This window comes from Rhinoderma darwinii, chromosome 8, assembly GCF_050947455.1.
Source record: "Rhinoderma darwinii isolate aRhiDar2 chromosome 8, aRhiDar2.hap1, whole genome shotgun sequence".
Lineage (NCBI taxonomy): Eukaryota > Metazoa > Chordata > Amphibia > Anura > Rhinodermatidae > Rhinoderma > Rhinoderma darwinii.
In genome coordinates this window covers 117,681,221-117,700,912 of record NC_134694.1, presented here as the reverse complement: position 1 = coordinate 117,700,912, position 19,692 = coordinate 117,681,221, and the positions used below count along the sequence as shown (strand labels likewise).

At 46.0% G+C, this 19,692-nt stretch overlaps 1 protein-coding gene across 4 annotated transcripts in view; it reads right to left on the bottom strand.

Annotated features, from left to right (window-relative positions):
* Positions 1 to 19,692, bottom strand: part of DIAPH2 (diaphanous related formin 2) — a 952,586-nt gene that overhangs the window by 840,552 nt on the left and 92,342 nt on the right. For all 4 annotated transcript variants that reach the window (XM_075836589.1, XM_075836591.1, XM_075836588.1 and 1 more), the window contains 2 exons: positions 16,143 to 16,247; positions 11,949 to 11,969 (listed from right to left, as the gene is read on the bottom strand). In XM_075836589.1, coding sequence (XP_075692704.1) covers positions 11,949 to 11,969; positions 16,143 to 16,247 — 126 coding nt within the window. The remainder of the gene's footprint in view (positions 1 to 11,948; positions 11,970 to 16,142; positions 16,248 to 19,692) is intronic.

The following is a 19,692-nucleotide window of genomic DNA, read 5'->3' as shown; positions in this document are numbered from 1 at the left end:
CAGGAGTCACAGATCAAAGTTATACACTAGTCACACACAATTAACATGATCGGGAGTTCTGTGGATCTGGCCTAATAGGGATTTTTCATTGATGTGCAAGTAAATGGATTATTTTCACATGTCTATGAGCGGATGTTGAAAGCGCACTCCATGGGGCAACATTTACGGTTGGTAAGCTTAGGCTGCAGATAGCAAAAAAAAAAAAAGGCCTCCTTTGAAATGCATTTAGATGGAGGTTTAATTGGGGGGTTTACTACCAGAGTTCTCAAAGCCAATGGGTGCAGACAGTAGTTGAGTTGCTTTAGAATTACTCTGGGAAACTTGTATTAATATGTAAAAAAATGCAAAAATTCTTAGCGGCTTGTTTAATTCGGCATTCGGTATTACAATGCAGATTTTAACAATGGAGCTTCACATTCCTGGTTAATTCTTCTAAACATATGAAAAAAGCTTAAAAGGGTTGTCTTGTATTTTAAACTGATGGTCTATCCCTAGGATAGGCTGTCGATGTGTAACTGGTGGGGGGAGTCGGACTCTAGGGACCCCCACCCATCGGCAAAACAAAGGAGTGAATAGGCCATTACCTGCAGGGCCAACCCCATGGAAGCAGCGTAATTTTCAGCTGTATATGTGTCCTCAGAACGAGGATATATAGTTCTAGCGGTCAGCTCAATTTTCCATCATTTATCCTGTGACACCTGCCGTAAGTGACTGCGGACAGGTGCAATGCAGTGACGTCATCATTGCCAGTCTGGGCTGAGCCACACACCGCACACAGCGAAGGGATCTTTTCCATAATACATGGTAACTGGGTTAGGGGGAGCATTTATTTTACTATTTTTTAGGAGGCACTCTGGGGGCATTATACTGTGTAAGGGGCACTATGGGGGCATGAAACTGTGTAGAGAAGCACTTTGGGCTCATTATTGTGTTTCGGGGCATTATACAGTGTGGAGGGGCACTATAGGGGCATTATACTGTGTGAGGGGGCCCTATAGGGGCATTATACTGTGTGAAGGGGCCCTATAGGGACATTATACTGTGTGAGGGGGACCTATAGGGGCATTATACTGTGTGAGGGGGCCCTATAGGGGCATTATACTGTGTGAGGGGGCACTATAGGGGCATTATACTGTGTGAGGGGGCCCTATAGGGGCATTATACTGTGTGAGGGGCCCTATAGGGGCATTATACTGTGTGAGGGGGCCCTATAGGGGCATTATACTGTGTGAGGGGGCCCTATAGGGGCATTATACTGTGTGAGGGGGCACTATAGGGGCATTATACTGTGTGAGGGGGCCCTATAGGGGCATTATACTGTGTGAGGGGGCCCTATAGGGGCATTATACTGTGGGAGGGGCCCTATAGGGGCATTATACTGTGTGAGGGGGCACTATAGGGGCATTATACTGTGCCACCGCCACGGACGTCATAAATTGGTGATACAGGCTATACTACAGATTACTGAGGCAGGAGCCAGTTGGGCACCCAGGGATGGGGAGATGCTCAGCACCCGCTATTGATACGCCTTGGGTACGACGTTGCGATCTCAATCAGAGTAAGAGCCCGAATTGACAAATAAAAACTATATCCGACAACGGCCTCATAAGAATGAAACGCTGAACCCGACAAGAAAGCACAAGGAAGTGAGGCAGGAAACGTTATCTACACTTCTTAAAATATGTAAATTGTAATGGAGACATTTTCAAATATTTCATCCTCGTATCTCACATTTAAACAACCTGACGAGTCTTTTGCGATCGGCGGCGTTCTCTGAACTGGCAGCTAATTCCGGGACTCTGCATATTTATCGTACATTATTGCACATTCCGAATTGGAAATTATATATATTTTGGCACCGCATATCAGACGTCCTATATTTCACCTTATTAATATTTGTGAAATTAAAACGATCATGTCGGCTCATGACACAAATTCTACGCACGGCGCAAAACCTGCAAACTGCTTGTTGTCTGAGAAATTCCCAAAAGATCAGAGAATCATTTTTTATTATTATGCTTTGTATAACATCTAAACAAGAAAAAAAAAAAACTGGATGGGATTTTTAAAAAGTGTCTACATCGAGAGCAGGCGGCCATTTTATTGGAGACCGCTTGTGACCTCCCGCTTTCCTTCCTCACTTCATGACGCTGCACCCGCCACATGTAGCCCTCTCCCCACTAACATCACATGAGTAGACAGGTCACTGCTTCACACAAGAAAACACTCCTCTCCTGAAATACTCTGTACTGCTTGCTGCTCCCACTATCTCACTCGATTTCCCTTCGTACTTGCACCCCGTCATCACGAACTGAATTATGCCAATTAATAGGTTTCTACGTGTCCATACCTCCAAGCATGTGTCTCCTGAAATACTCTGTACCACTGTTGTAAATTAACCTCTATATAATGGGTCTAGATAACTTAATTTAAAAAAATAAAAAAAAGCTACAAATTTGGAGCCCAATATTTATCAAATCACAAAAAACCATCGTATTTTGCATTATTTATTGCCGGTTGATTATATAGCACCGACATATTGCACCACGCTGTGCAGAGATTGTCGCCATTCAGATCAGTCACTGCACACACAGGGGCTCAGGGTCACACGCTGGGTATATAAATGGTTAACGAGTAACCCCTCATGAGCGACCTTCTTGGCTGTAATTCAGAGCCGGCATTTTGGATGAGACCCATAACACCGTGACAAATCTAAAGCAGATTGAGAAGTTTGGCGCAGCCGCCGCCGCTCGTGGTATGCGAGGAATCGTCTGCTTTGTGCAATCATCACGCTGACAACGTGAGACCTTGGCATTTTGTTATTCTGTTTTTCCCAGTTACCGCGGCAGCAAATCATCAGGGTAACACATTAGCTGTTACATTGTGACGCGGTGAGGCTGTTGTGGTCGTTCTGCCATTATTAATGTGACATGTTGTCGCAGCTCCGCTCACACAATCTGCGCTAAGTTACAACATTGCAGCGATTCATATATCTCCCCTCCCCCGTCATTTCATCGCCATCTAGGACAGGAATTGGCCTGGACCATCTCAGTGACCACTTCAGAACACACAGGATGATGGAGACCTGCGGTGGTCACCGGATACCAACATGAGCTGTTGCTAAGCAACGGCCCAGTCAAACTCCAACAGAGATCGTATAATGACGAGAACCTGAAGAAACGACAATCAGGATTTACCGTGTCAATTCTGCTGTGAAAGCCTGTTTTTCACTGACGTTTCTGTTCATGGTAGAAAAATAGGGGGGTTTACACAGACGAGAGGGGGCCCTATAACCAAAATCAACAGTGGACCCCCATCCCAAACTTCTTTGACCCAAAATAGGTGGTTTATGCCCCACGCCTTCCCCACATCATCTCCTCCTACTTCCTGAATCATTGTGTAAAGTCTTTATATAATCATTTCATACACTTCGAATATATCTTGTTCTCCTACATGAGTTACCGACGGCACTTGCCCATATCTCGTCACCCAGCTTTCCGCAGACCCAGAATGACATATCAGATTGTATGGTTTTGCATTTACATTTCTTTTCTCCTACGGTTTTGTCTGTGTCAGTCTTCACTGCTGTTCTAGCATTTCGTTCATAAACCTAGAACGCAAAAGGACATATAATATACATATATATATATATATATATATATATATATGCCAGACAGGTGATCTCGAATCGTGCAGAAGACAGAAAGGATGCGCTCTTATTAAATAAACGCTGGTATTCTCATCCGTAGTGGCGCTGCGAGGCCTATGCATGTGTCTTAGACAGAACGGATGACCGGGTTTGCAGTGGTTCTTTGTCAGACCATGACGGACGCTGTCACTGCGCAATTGATTGGTCACCATCGGCTCTCACGCCAAGAATTCTGCTAATCATCGGCGGTAAAATAAAAAAAACACGTACGAGGCGGGAGAAATGCACAGGAAGATACTGGAATTCATATAGATTTCTATTTAGATCCTACAGTCTGAAAGTGGTGTTGCAACTACATTCCCATTTAATTTATACCCAGCAGCACAGAGGGTTTCAGGAGAGCAGTGTGCTGATCATGCGGCGAGGTTAGTATGGACAGAGCGGTATGTGATGGGGTAGTGTCATAATGTAAAGAGAGGAAAGAAGATGTGGAAAGAGGTCTGACGGCACAGAGTATTTCAGGAGAGCAGTGTGTTGAAAGGAGTGACCTGTACTGGCATGATGTTAGTGAGGGCAGAGATAAATGGGACAGGGGCAGCGTCATGACGTGAGGAGGAGAATGGAGACCAGTTACTCACAGACTGACTTACATGATAGAATGAGCGGTGTCCACACAGCAGCACAGAATATTTCAGGAAAGAATGCGTGCTGGTATTGTGGGGGTGCAGTGACCTGTCCACTCATGTGATGATGTTAGTGAGGACGGGGCTGCATGCGACAGGGACAGTGCTATGTATGAAGAGAGGAAAGAAGATATAGAAGGAGATGTCCGGCAGCACAGAGTATTTCAGGAGAGGAGTGTGCTGATCTTGTGGGACACAGTGACCTGTCCACTCATGTGATGATGTTAAGGAGGACAGGGCTGTGTGTGACAGGGGCAGTGTAATGATGTGAGGAGAAGTATTGAGACAAGTGGGAGGTCACAAACGGAGTTACATAGAAGGAGTAGTGTCCTCCCAGCAGCACAGAGTATTTCAGGAGAGTGTGCTGATCTTGTAAGGCAAGTTATCTGTCCACTCATGTGATGATATTAGTAGGGACAGGGAGAATATCATGATGTAAGGAGAAGTGGGAGGTTACAGACTGAGTTACATAGTAGAAGGACCAGTCCTCCCAGCAGCACAGAGTATTTCAGGAAATGTGTGCAGATCTTGTGGGGTCAGTCACCTGTCCACTCACGTGACGTTAGTGATACAAGCCCCATCTCTTCTAGGCTTCAGCAGAAACGTGAGTTCATTGATCACAGGAGACGTCTTCTCTCTCAGTCTTTAGCGCCTTCCATTTCGAAGTTACAGCTGAAGTGTCGTGACATAAGCTCCGCACTAGAATCCCCCATACCGTATACATTCATATACATTGTAACATCTCATCCATACGACAGCCGTGCAGTAAATATCCAGCCAGGACTATACAGTGAGTGCAGGTGCACACGACCAAGTGCCACTGTCGACATTTTTCATGGTGGCACCCGATAGTTTTCACGGACCCATTCACTTTAGCGGGTGAAACAGAAGACATGTCCAATCTTTCCCCGGATCACTGACGGGAACCGGCCGGCGCACACTGTCGTGTCCACGAGGCGCGACCTTTCCCTTCTACATTGTACTGAATAAGAGATGTAGATTTGTCCCACAGGGGGCGCTATAATCCACAGGGTGTAAAATAAGAGGTCACAGACGGTCCACCGTCGTATTTCCATCCACTGGCCATATATTCCTAGAAGTTCCACAGGATGGGGAAAAAAATGGGTTCTCCGTGTTCTAGAGGTTCTAATAGATGAACATATAAAAAGGGACACCGCTGGAGTGGGGGTGGGGTTCTTGCTAACACATAGGATTCATATATGGGAATCTAAACACGTGCGATCCATATAGGTCAGGGGTCATAAACAGCCCCCTCCCCCTTATACCCAGACCCTTCTGCTGTGGCCCCTAATGTCGGAGTGACATCGATCATTTTTCTGGTATGATCCTAATCCTCCTCTCCCTGCCGCCCCGGCTCGTGCCATATATTACAATGTTGCCACTGACCCTCCCTACGCACCTGTTTGGGGGGTGCAGAACCGGTTTTATCCCCTCCTTCATGTTTAGGTTTCAGAGACACCAAATACAGCAGGACAAGGTTGGTAAAGTTCTGCTTTGTGAATGGTACTCTGTGCTGTGCGTCACTGTTATGGGGGTACCGTGTCACTAGTATACGGGCACTGGTATATACTTCGGCGCGCTTTAGTATAGGGGGTTGTGACGGTCATTGTTATGGGGGCACTGTGTCACTATAATAAGGGCATGATAGTTATCAGGCATTGTGTATGACAATGTTATGGGGACATGGTGGCTTTCACTTTTATTGGGTCACTTGTGTATACAGGAACTACGCCATCAGGGTAACAGACCTTCCATTTTCCAAACCGGTCCCTTCATCAGAGGCGCACTCCATTTTTTTTTTCTCCTTCACTTATGGGGTCACTGTGGCGGTCTACGGTGTGGGGGCACTGTGGCGGTCTACGGTGTGGGGGCACTGTGGCGGTCTACGGTGTGGGGGCACTGTGGCGGTCTACGGTGTGGGGGCACTGTGGCGGTCTACGGTGTGGGGGCACTGTGGCGGTCTACGGTGTGGGGGCACTGTGGCGGTCTACGGTGTGGGGGCACTGTGGCGGTCTACGGTGTGGGGGCACTGTGGCGGTCTACGGTGTGGGGGCACTGTGGCGGTCTACGGTGTGGGGGCACTGTGGCGGTCTACGTTATGAATGACCTATAGCGGTCTTTATTAAGGGGGCACTGTGACTGTCATTGTCATGGGGGCACTGTGTCACTAACATGGGTGCATGATGGGTGGATCTCTTATGGAGACACTGTGCCTAACAACATTATGAGAGAATTGGGGCTTTCACTGTTATTGGGTCACAATGATTGTCTTTATGAGGAAGGCACTGCGGCCGCCATGGTGATGGAGACACAGTGGTTGTCTTTACTATGGGGGCACAATGACTATTATAAGGACAATGTGTCCGTCACGGTTATGGAGGCTCTGGGGCCGTCACGGTTATGGAGGCTCTGGGGCCGTCCCGGTTATGGAGGCTCTGGGGCCGTCACGGTTATGGAGGCTCTGGGGCCGTCACGGTTATGGAGGCTCTGGGGCCGTCACGGTTATGGAGGCTCTGGGGCCGTCACGGTTATGGAGGCTCTGGGGCCGTCACGGTTATGGAGGCTCTGGGGCCGTCACGGTTATGGAGGCTCTGGGGCCGTCACGGTTATGGAGGCTCTGCGGCCGTCACGGTTATGGAGGCTCTGCGGCCGTCACGGTTATGGAGGCTCTGGGGCCGTCACGGTTATGGAGGCTCTGGGGCCGTCACGGTTATGGAGGCTCTGGGGCCGTCACGGTTATGGAGGCTCTGGGGCCGTCACGGTTATGGAGGCTCTGGGGCCGTCACGGTTATGGAGGCTCTGGGGCCGTCACGGTTATGGAGGCTCTGCGGCCGTCACGGTTATGGAGGCTCTGGGGCCGTCACGGTTATGGAGGCGGTATAGCTTACCTTTTTAAGGCCCTAAATTTGTCCCTACTAAACATGTAAGAAGAGAGAAGCTCTGTAATAATATTATGTGTCATTGCGGATTACACGTCCGGCTTCCTGCGCAGCAGTAATGACTTGTCACCTCCCTGCAGTATACAGCCAGTACTATATAGAATATATATGTGATGTATACGGCGTGCTCGGGCCCTGCGGACTGTGCTGCAACCTCAGGAACTGCAATTCATCTTACACATTTTACCAGAAATCCAGGATAATGAACGCGATTCGGACGATCGGATGACATTATAAACGAGACGTCTACAAAACCTGCAATACCTGGACCCAAGATCTGCCGGCTCAGCAAGGAATCTGCATGTCTATAGAGTCTCATCAGATTAGGGGCGGTCAGCCAGTCATTAAAGGACCCCCGCACTGAACCAAGGATTGCGTTCTATGTGGTCGGTCACGTAGCGATCTGCCTAACGAACGCCGCGATTCCACCAACATTAATGTCTTAGATTTAGTATTCATACAACGTCATGGACAAATCTATAAATATGTAAATTGTATCAAAGTATGAAAATAATATATCAAACAAAAAGGACCTATCGAGTGCCAAATGTGAACAGCAGCCATAGGACAGCGTCTGTCTCCCCCTGCTGGTGGTTAATGGTATTGACAATTATGTAGGTTACATTACAAACCCTTACGCATTAAGTTTACTATATGGACTGCCTTTTGACTGTCTCATGTACCGGACGGTTTGGGGGCCGCTGGTCTCCGGGTATTTGCTGCTTTTCTTCATTGCGAGATGAGGCTTCTATAAAAACTTTAACCTAATTCAAGGGCTTTCATGTTTCTATAGTATTGATACAGGTGCAAGGGCAGCAGGGGGCCGCTGTATGAGGACAATGTGTGGGGCCCTAGCTGACAGTAAGCTAGCACACCTCCATGGGGGGCCCCCAAGTCCAACACAAATACAGTCTGCATGGATATACTGCCCCCCCCCCCCTCTCTTCAGGCGGAGATTCAGGGTGGGGGGCTGTGCAAATAGGATTCTTACAAGAGGTGCAACTTCTAAAGTTAGGGCCTCCAAAAAATGTTTAACAGGCCCCCCCCCCCAACTTTTGCACATAATTTATAGTACTGATCTCCTCTTCGGCACGGCCTGTAACGCTCCTGATGCTTCCCACATACGTCAGTATACACGGGTACTCATCTTATGGACAGGAACCCTTAGGGAAGGGCAGCAGGTCCTCTTGCCCTGAGGGCCCCTATGTGATATGTTCAATGTAATGTAACAGAAAAGTAAAGGCTGCATTTAACTGAAAAGGAGAAGCATTGTAAGCTCAAGGTCAGTAAGCTGCTCTCAGCCAATCAGCACTACTTAGAACATGTTCTGCTATGCCGATTGGCTGGGAGCAGCGAATTGAATGGGTTCTCCTCACAATGCTCCTCCTAAATGTCCTTTCCAGTTGGATGCCGGCATGGTGTATATAGTCTAGTGGAGCTGTACGCAAACTATTCCAGATCCTGTAGTGGTTATACGCAGAATGAATGAAATTTCCTCTTATTTTGACTATGGAATCAGCAAAAGGATCCATCAGCACAACCTATATCTATATGCCCTGTGAGGACATATGGATGTCATAGAGGGGATTTTTTTTTTTATCAGGGCCCCTCTATTATTCAGATTAAAGAACCACTTCAAAAATCATAAATTACATAGGTGCCTATGGTGGTCTCCAACCTTTCCCCTTAAGTATTGTAATTGGGGGAGGGGTGGTTTAGTGATGTCACTTCCTCTCTCCGTTCCAGTATCGGTCCCACTACAAGTCCTGTCAATATGAGGGGACCCCAGATCAAGAACCATCTTAAATAGGACGACCAGCATTGTAACTTCTCTATGGTCCTCATCGTACCGAGCGAATATGTGACCAGTTAGAGGGGGTGGACCATCATTTTTAAGGGGTTGTACAGAACTAGAAAAACATGGCTACTTTCTTCCAAAAACCACACCACAGCTGTCCACAGGTTGTGAGTGGTATTGCAGTTAAGCTCTATGCACTTCAATGAAACGAAGATGCAATACCCGAGACAACCCATAGACAAGTGTGGCGCTGTTTCTAGTAGAAAGAGGCCAAGTTTTTCTAACCCTGTACAACCACTTTAAGCCCTTAACTGCTCCTCCATCTCAGCGCCATATTATAACATCGACAAAAGGAAGACCCTATTACACGGTCCCCATCACGCTAGCTGTACGGTGTAGCCGCTGTATAATAGTGCCGGAATAGCAATGCTATATAGTGTCCAGATCTTACTGTCATATAGACCCTGTATTGCGGTATCTTAAGGACATTGTGTGACACTATTATGTGGTCCCTTATGGCACTTTTACGTAGGCATTGTATGGTACGGTTATTATTTGGCACTGTATAGCACCACTATTATGTAATGGTACTTTTATGTATTGCAGTATTACGTGGGCCTTGTATCGAACTGTTATTTGGCACTGTATGCCACGATTATGAAGGCTCCTTATGGCACTATTATGTAGCACACTAAGGTACTATATAGGGAAAGAAAGGTACTGTCCATTAGCTCTGTATACCACTATTATATAGGCCCCTATAGCATTACTATGCAGCACTGTATGGTAGTATATAGGGACTGTATGGCACTCTTATTTGGCACTGTATACGACTATTATGTAGGACTGTATTGTATTATGTGGGCATTGTATGGTATTGCTATTTGGCAAAAATGTGGGGCCCTAAGGCACTATTATGTAGCACTGTACGGCAGGAGGCGGGGACTGTACGGCAGGAGGCGGGGACTGTACGGCAGTAGGCGGGGACTGTGCGGCAGTAGGCGGGGACTGTGCGGCAGTAGGCGGGGACTGTGCGGCAGTAGGCGGGGACTGTGCGGCAGTAGGCGGGGACTGTGCGGCAGTAGGCGGGGACTGTGAGGCAGTAGGCGGGGACTGTGAGGCAGTAGGCGGGGACTGCGCGGCAGTAGGCGGGGACTGCGCGGCAGGAGGCGGGGACTGCGCGGCAGTAGGCGGGGACTGCGCGGCAGGAGGCGGGGACTGCACTGTAAGTCGCTATTATGTTAGCATTATATGGCGCAGTAGGGATAATGTAGTTTTATTATTTGGGCAACTTTCTATTTTTACTCCTTCAAATGATCGGAAGAAGGTTTATTACCCACTAGATTTTTTACCCAGAATCCCCCATAAAACCTGAACAAGCCTCTTCCTGTGGGCTACGCGTTTATGATGTTATACCAGAGATCCGGAGAGAACAGAATTATATGAATAAAATAAAATGTATTTGAAATGAGATTATTTTATGGTTAAGACATATAAAGGTGCCGCACGTCATGCTGGAACTTGTAGTGCTGACGAGGCCATGAAAACACACAAAATACACACACATTTGGGTAAAGTTCAATCTGAAAACACTTAAGAGCAGCACAAAAAAAAGTCCCCAAATTACCATCAATGGCGGCGCCGGGATCATATACAGGTTATACCAATCCAAGTGAACGGATAGATCCCAGAACTGGGACAGGAGCTCAGGGAGTCCGGCTACATATTGGACCACAAGTCAGAGGAGTGCAAATTCTACATTTTACTGAACATCTGCAAAGTCCTAATATCAATCACGTATTGAATATAACGGCAGGTGCTGCAATACCGTCTCTGTCCAGTAGGTGCACCCTAAATTACCGATACGACACTTACTGATTGACCAAAGCAGCACAATATCCCAATACCGAAGCCTTTAATTATAGACCATGGAGCAGCGGAGTCCCACCCATCACTCTACATCGGTTGTAAAACTACTACTCCCAGCATGCACTGAGCCGGAGGATGTATTTGTAGAGTTTCCGAATATAATATGTGTCATTAGTACAGAGCACAATTTCTTTATTGCTCCCATTATTCACTATTTATGTTGTCATCACTAGGGGATGATGTATAGGAGGCCTCTAACGAGGTCAACAGGAGCCATATACAGTTGTATACACATCGCCCCCTAGTGGTGGACAGGTAGAGACGATCTCTTAAGAATCACCTGCGGAACATTCAAATCCCCATTGGCGAGACAACTGAAGTCCTGCCCCGATCCACCCAGAAAACAGAGAAATGAACACTTTGGGGGCACATTTGCATAAATCCTACCCCATATATAGTCAGTTTCAGAAGACAATCCTACAAAGTACAGGACAGTTGAGAAGTAGGTCAGCAGAACACCACAGAGTGCAGGCTGCCATACACATACCTAGTGTTCTGCTGACAGAACCAGTGGGAAATAGCATGGAACTTAGATCTCTGCTTGTTGTCAGTGAATAGAAACATATATTTTTAAGATCCAGGAGGCAAAGAACCCATTATTGTCCAGATCACAGAGCTGCAGGGTTCGTTACAAGAGAGATCTCCAATAGACTTACCAGATGGATTTTCAGCTTTTGTTTCCATTCACTAAGGCAAGCAGAGATCTAGCAACTGAAACAATGTATGTTAGGAAGTTGATGATCTTTTCATTATACAATGATTGAGATTTATTCATACAAAATCGGAATACCTGTGGCTCTGACCGGTGCAATACTTTAGACCCAGGTCATTTTTAGCCGGTAAAGGGGGGGGGGATATCCCCATCATAAGGCGACATGAGAAAATAGCGCATTAATCAATGACAATAGAGTAGATGGATCATTACTCACCACGGCTTTACTCCCAGTTATCTGCATGCAGGGTCAGCGGAGAGAAGGATTAGAGAGTGGAGAGAATAAACACAGCGGTTAGTCGCACGTTCCAGCAGATACACGCACTGTACAGCAACGCTGCGCTCACACGCGACCATCCCGCGTCCAATTTAGTTGACCGTGAGAACTATCAATTATTATTGCCAATAAATAATAACGTCCGCCCCGGTAATTTAAATAAACCGGTCAGGGCAAAAATTGATGACATCCGAACAGCCAAATTTTAATTAACGTAAAGACGACCTTCACGTGTCAGACGGCGATCAACGATACAGAGGAATAATTGCAAGTTGGACACAGAATCGCAGCGTGTAAGCGCAGAGTATTTCATGGTTAATTCTAGTGGTTACTTCACTACACAAGAAATGATCAACATTTCACCGTAACCCCATGCCGTATCACGCGGTCGGTAAACGCGCAGTCAAGATGGAGGTGAACATGCATTATACATACAGTAAGGACGTGGAGCGTCCATCAGAAATGTTATCCCCCAGGAAGATAATCTATTCACAGCAAAACCAACAAGCGATGGTGAGTGGCTGATAACAGCAGAAAACAGCCGTCCTGTTATGCGTGTTATTGGCTTAAACATTGACAATTAATATTGTTTATTAATAATTTTTTTTTTATTGATGGATTTGTTACCGATGTGAAATTGTTACTGTAACGGAAAACAAGGCAACAATGTAGCGAATAAATGATCTGATTAGGAGGCGATAGATACGGGTTATTCAGGGTAAAGCCGGTGATCGTTCCCTTTCCCCTGGCTTATACCACATTGGTCAGTCAGATCGACATCCATTGAAGGGACCGTTCACTTAGCCCCGCCTCTTTCTAGTGTCCCCAACAATGTTGTCCGTGCATGGGGTCCCACTCCTGGCAAGTCACCTGTTATTTCTGAAAGACGCAGCTGCCATGTATTTCGATGAATAAAAAATAAAGCATTACATGACGGCCATTAGAGTACACAGATGTAGCAGAGCTCAATTTGTAATCTTCAGGTGCATTAGGATAACTCCGTGTCTACAGATAATGCAGTGGATTTACCTGCAGTCCTATGTAAAACCACAGGTAACACACTGTCATATCACCATGTCGTGTGAGAAATTACACTCAGCTCTGCTACATCTGCAGGAGCCCATTAGAAGCAAAGTTGAGTTTGCGATTTGTTGTCACTATCATAGGCGCAGTCGCTTTGGGACCAATGACCAGAGGGCTTGACAATTTCTGGACTCTCCTGCACTGGAATGAAAGGTCACCAACAGAGGGAACCATTTTGGTTTTAATATTAGACCCCCTCTATTCTAAGCAGGTAAAACAGAACATTTGTGTTTTACATAGGACTCCAGGGAAATCCACTGCATTATCTGAAGTCATTGGGTTATCATGCAAGGAAGAAATTAAAAATGACAAAACGAGCTCTGCTACATCTGGAAGACCATACTGTAGAAGGTATAATGTTATAGTTGCCATGATACAGGAGGGCTCAGGCCCAGCAGGACTGTACAGTAGGTGTGGAGAGGTAAAGCCATGCCCACGCTTACAGCCCTGTCACACGCCAACCAGGCAGCATCAACACATACCCATGACATAGCAGAGCCTGAAGAGCGCACATGCAAAAAGTAGAGACTCCACTTAATATTATGTGTGCCCATTAACTACTCCCACCCTGCATTATCTTCATCTGGCATGGAGTCTTCTTTTCACAGAATTACTAATCTTTTGCCTGTAGGTGACTAAACGAGAGAAGAGAATCTGCGCAAAAACAGAGAGGTCGGCGCTTCTCCGGCTGCCAGCGACAAACAGGCAAATAAATAAAGAAGGAGATAAAGGATTAATTGCGAAGTCTTAATAAAACCTTCAGTGCAGCAAACACCCCTGAGAATGACGACGGCCGCCTCGCAGAATTATTTTTTTTCTTATCAGCTGGAGCAGATTTTTCGCCTGTGGTCACTGGAAGACGTTTTTGCTGAATTGAAAGGTTCAGACTTTTATTCGGGGCTCCTCTGTGTGACTGGTTTGTCGACTTATTGGACCAAGATGGATGTTTGACCTTTAATAGTGGAAGCTGAAAAAGTGACACCAGAGGACAATACCTGGGGCAGGACTTTACAGGATCGCTATAGCCGAACAATGAAAGCTGGTAATTCTTGGTTGTTTAGGTGGTTGATTGTATGGTTGCGTAGATGGTTGTTGGCTTTGGTTGTGTGGTTGATTGTTAGGTTGGTTGGTTGGTTGGCTGTTAGGTAGTGGGGTTAGTTTGTTAATGGTGTAGTTGTTTGGTTCATAGGTTCGTAGGTAGGTTGGGTGGCTGGTTGGTCGATAGGTTGATTGGTTGTTAGGTTGGTTGTTGGGTAGTGGGGTTGGTTTGTTAATTGGGTAGTTGATTGTATGGTTGGTGGGTTAGTTAAATGTATCACTGGGGATTTGGTGGGTTATTTGCTAGGTTGTGTTTGGTGGTTGGTTGGTTTATTGTGCAATTAGTTGATTGTGTGGTGGGTGGATTAGTTAAACATGTGGTTGGCGATGTGGTCGGGTATTTTATTGGTTGGTTGGTTGGTTAGTTGGTTTATTTATTGTGTAATTGGTTGGTTTAATTGTGTAACTAGTTGGTTTGCTGTGTGGTGGGTTGTTTGGTTGGTTGGTTGGTTGTGTAACTGGTTGCTTTGTTGTGTGGTGGGTTGGTTGTGTAACTGGTTGCTTTGTTGTGTGGTGGGTTGCTTGTTTGGTTGTGTAACTGGTTGCTTTGTTGTGTGGTGGGTTGCTTGTGTAACTGGTTTCTTTGATCTGTGGTGGGTTAGTTGGTTGGTTGTGTAACTGGTTGCTTTGTTGTATGGTGGGTTGGTTGGTTGGTTGTGTAACTGGTTTCTTTGATCTGTGGTGGGTTAGTTGGTTGGTTGTGTAACTGGTTGCTTTGTTGTATGGTGGGTTGGTTGGTTGGTTGGTTGTGTAACTGGTTTCTTTGATCTGTGGTGGGTTAGTTGGTTGGTTGTGTAACTGGTTGCTTTGTTGTATCCACCATTGGTTGGTTGGTTGGTTGGTTGGTTGGTTGGTTGGCACAGTGTTTTAGACCAAAAAAGCAGAGATTCACTTTAGGTCACAGTAGGATCAATTATACTACAGAAAACATCTTAACCACTTCATGAGCGGAGAACTTTAACCGCTTTATGACCAGATACTTTTTGCCAAAACGTGTTACGTGTCGATTTAAGCGTGGAAGGCGGACCTCATCAGCCTCACTGACAATAGATTAAACAGCTCAAGAAGCTTAACGCAGTTTACACAGAATTACATTGAAGTCCGCTTATTTTTCAAAACTGGAACATGAGCCGCCACGTGCGTGAAGCACAGAATTAAATATTGAAAGATTTGACATCGTGAAGCGCCCCCATCAGTTCCATTCACCGAGGTACCATCAGCATTCACTGTGCTTGGTTTGATAAACTGGGAAATTTCTGCAGCAAAATCCCACGGATTAGCCGCCAGCTGAGGGTTCTGGAGTCTTATTGGTTTCACGTAATGAAAGTGTCATGTCACAGATTACCGAGGAGCTGCGAGATGTCAACTACATTCTAATGAGACGATTTATTCACAGTCCGAGACATTTTAAAAGTGGAATCATGGTGGACGGGGGTTAATAGCTCATGAGAGTAAAATGGAAACAACCAAAGAATATAATAAAAACAAAACAACATAAACAGATACATTATTACAAATAAACAACATAAACAGATACATTATTACAAATAAACGACATTGTGCACTATTTATACTCCACGGAGGCGGCCATATTTTAGCACGGTCAGTTTTAAAGAGCCACTAACCAAAAGAAAAGCTGTTAATATCAATCACACATCTAAATGTAAATCTCCTTAATATTGGAGATATATCGGGGTAGCACTTTTTCCTCCACTGAAATGCCTGATAACAGAGAACAATAGATTTCAGTCAAATCTCCAGCAAAGGAAGACCACTTAGTGCCACTTTAAAAAAGGATGCAGGTCATTAATATAGTGGATGCCAAGGAGGTATGAGGCACTTTATATCTCATGCCTCAATGTTGCCACCAACACTAAGTGATCAGTAAAATTATAAATACTAAGTAACTGTCCCCGATTAGAAGCACATGTAACTAAATAAGACACAACTTACCGATTTGGCAGTGGCTGATATGTATTGGACCACCATCTCGTGCTTCCTCGCCAGTTCTTTCTGCCGTAACGGCGCCTTCTTCTCTTCATTCAGATTCATATCTTCCTATAGGTGAAAGATTACAGAGAAGAAATCAATATATATCAATTGTATCAACGATTTACCAAGTCATGATATAATTAGGTCTACGGTTCTTTCTAGGATTGCGTAGCGACACACACGGTCGCCAAATATTTATCCAGACAGAAAAGCTGCAGCAAATCCGCTACATATGAACGCAGCCTTATTGTTCTAATCAGCTTTTGTATATTTCGAGCTGTACCCTAAAAATTACAAATAAATGATAACTTCTGCCCCATCTTTAGAATATTTCATGCAATGAGCTACAACCTCATAATTCCACATGGATAAACCCCAAACAGTCTGCCGCAGATTCCCTGCTGTTCCGGCCTTCAGACATGACGCACTTTAAAGGCAACGTTTCTAGAGTGACTATTAAAAGGATTTCTCCATTCAAAACTAAAATTTTTATTTTAAAGCATTCTGATCTTCCATCTCCACAATTACTTTGGATCTAGTGTAGAGAAGATCAGAGCAGCTCTCCACTTTGCCACATCACAAGTAAATGAAACTCACTGAAAAGATGTAGGCGAGCTGAATTTGTAAAATGGAATTAGAAAGCAGAGAGAACACATTCTAATATCAGAGTACATTGTGTTAAACAACAAGCACAGCTCTGCTACATCTGTCATTTTACGAAAGATAGACACGAGATGGAGAGATAGAGAGATAGATACAGGGGCGTAACTAGGAAAGACTGGGCCCCATAGCAAACTTATGACTGGGGCCCCCCCTCCCCTGGGTGTCACACAACCCCCCCCCCCCTTGTAGATAGTGCCTTTTTTACAGCCCCCCCCCTGTAAATCACGCCATACAGCCCCCTCTGTAGATAGTGCCATACAGCCCCCCTGTAGATCACGCCATACAGCCCCCTCTGTAGCTAACGCCATACAGCCCCCTCTATAGCTAACGCCATACAGCCCCCCTGTAGATCACGCCATACAGCCCCCTCTGTAGCTAACGCCATACAGCCCCCTCTGTAGATAACGCCATACAGCCCCCCCTGTAGGTAACGCCATACAGCCCCCCATGTAGGTAACGCCATACAGCCCCCCATGTAGGTAACGCCATACAGCCCCCCATGTAGGTAACGCCATACAGCCCCCCATGTAGGTAACGCCATACAGCCCCCCCTGTAGAGAATGCCATACAGCCCCCCCTGTAGGTAACGCCATACAGGCCCCCCCTGTAGGTAACGCCATACAGCCCCCCCCTGTAGGTAACGCCATACAGCCCCCCTGTAGAGAACGCCATACAGCCCCCCCTGTAGAGAACGCCATACAGCCCCCCCCTGTAGAGTACGCCATACAGCCCCCCCCTGTAGGTAGTGCCATACAGCCCCCCTGTAGGTAATGCCATACAGCCCCCCTGTAGAGAACGCCATACAGCCCCCCCTGTAGAGAACGCCATACAGCCCCCCCTGTAGGTAGCGCCATACAGCCCCCCTGTAGGTAGCACCATACTTGCCCCCCCTGTAGGTAGCGCCATACAGCCCCCCCTGTAGGTAGCGCCATGCAGCCCCAACCCCCAAAAAAAATCCGACCTACAGTGTGTCCTACAAAAGACATGTATCCCCTATCCACAGGAGAGGGGATACATGTGTGATCGCTGGCAGCGATAGGGAGAATGGGGGACCGAAAGTCCCCCGAAGTTCTCCATGACTAACCTCGGACTTCCGGCGTCTGCGCAGCTCAATAAAAATGAAAGGAGCGCTGGTCACGCATGCGCACAAGCACGACCAGTGCACAATTCACAAGTCCGAGGTTTGTGATGGAGAACATTGGGGGACTTTCGGTCCCCCATTCTCCCTATCGCTGCCAGCGATCACACATGTATCCCCTATCCTGTGGATGTCCTGTGGATAGGGGATACATGTCTTATGCAGGAACAACCCCTTTACCTCCCTGCTCTGCCATAGTGTTTAGTGGCGTCACGCTGTAGCAGCTATAGCGGCAGCTAGCGGAGCCTCCGGCCATGGGGGGGGGGGGCACGTGCCGGCGGGCGACATGGGCCCCCTGATGCCGCAGGCCCCAGAGCAGCCGCTACAGCTGCTACAGCAGTAGTTGCGTAGATAGATAGATATGAGATAGATAGATATGAGATAGATAGATATGAGATAGATAGATATGAGATAGATAGATATGAGATAGATAGATATGAGATAGATAGATATGAGATAGATAGATATGAGATAGATAGATATGAGATAGATAGATATGAGATAGATAGATATGAGATAGATAGATAGATAGAGATATGAGATAGATAGATAGATAGATAGATAGATAGATAGATAGATAGATAGATAGATAGATAGATAGATAGATAGATAGATAGATAGATAGATAGATAGATAGATAGATAGATAGATAGATAGATATGAGATACATAGATATGAGATAGATAGATAGATAGATAGATAGATAGATAGATAGATAGATAGATAGATAGATAGATAGATAGATAGATAGATAGATAGATAGATAGATAGATGAGATAGATAGAATTTTTCTGAACTATTTGCAACCTTTTTCTACCATACACGTGCTATATGAACCTCAGAAAACATCAAGTTAAACATATTGTACAGTTCTATATTATTATACATCCTGAATGTTTCATGTTGGAAACTCTCTGTAAACACTATGAATGTAATTCACATCACAAAAATTCTAAGGCTATATTCACACGACAGTGAAAAAAATGGCCATTAGAAACGGTCAGTTTAGCATGACCATTTTGCATCGGTGTCTACACATTTTCATCCATTTCCACTCCGTCTGTCCTTTTTTTAATGGCCGTTAAAAAAACAGATGGATTTAATTTGTTGGTTTTATTGTTCAAATCCCCTGAAAACACCAGAGTTCCCATGTAGATATTGCTGCAATGACCCTGTAGATAGTGCCCACATAGTGCCACAGTGCCCACATATAAAGTGAGAGTGCCATAGTGCCCACATATAAAGTGCCAGTTCCCTCATAGTGCCAGTGTGCCCATGTATATAGCACGTGTCCCCTGAAGATAGTCAGACCCCCATATAGTACCACGGTGCCCATGTAGATAGCGCTACACCCCTGTAGATAGAACTAACCCCCCTTTGTAGATGACACCCCCCCTGTAGATGGCACCCTCCTTGTAGATAGTGCCCCCACATGTAGATAGCACCCCCTGTAGATAGCGGCATCCCCGTAGATAGCGGCACTGTAGCTCCCTGTAGGAACAGAAACCCTCTGGCTGGGGATTTCACTCCTAGAGGGAGCCCCTGATGTCTCTGTCCATATATGGACAGTAACGCCAGGGGCTTCAGCAGCGGAATCCACAGACAGTGCGTCGGCCGGGGATTCCGCTCCGTCAAGAAGCTACAGCGGCGATATCTGGACGGGGGTGCCACTATCTACAGGGTGGTGCTATTTACAGGGGGTTCAGAGGG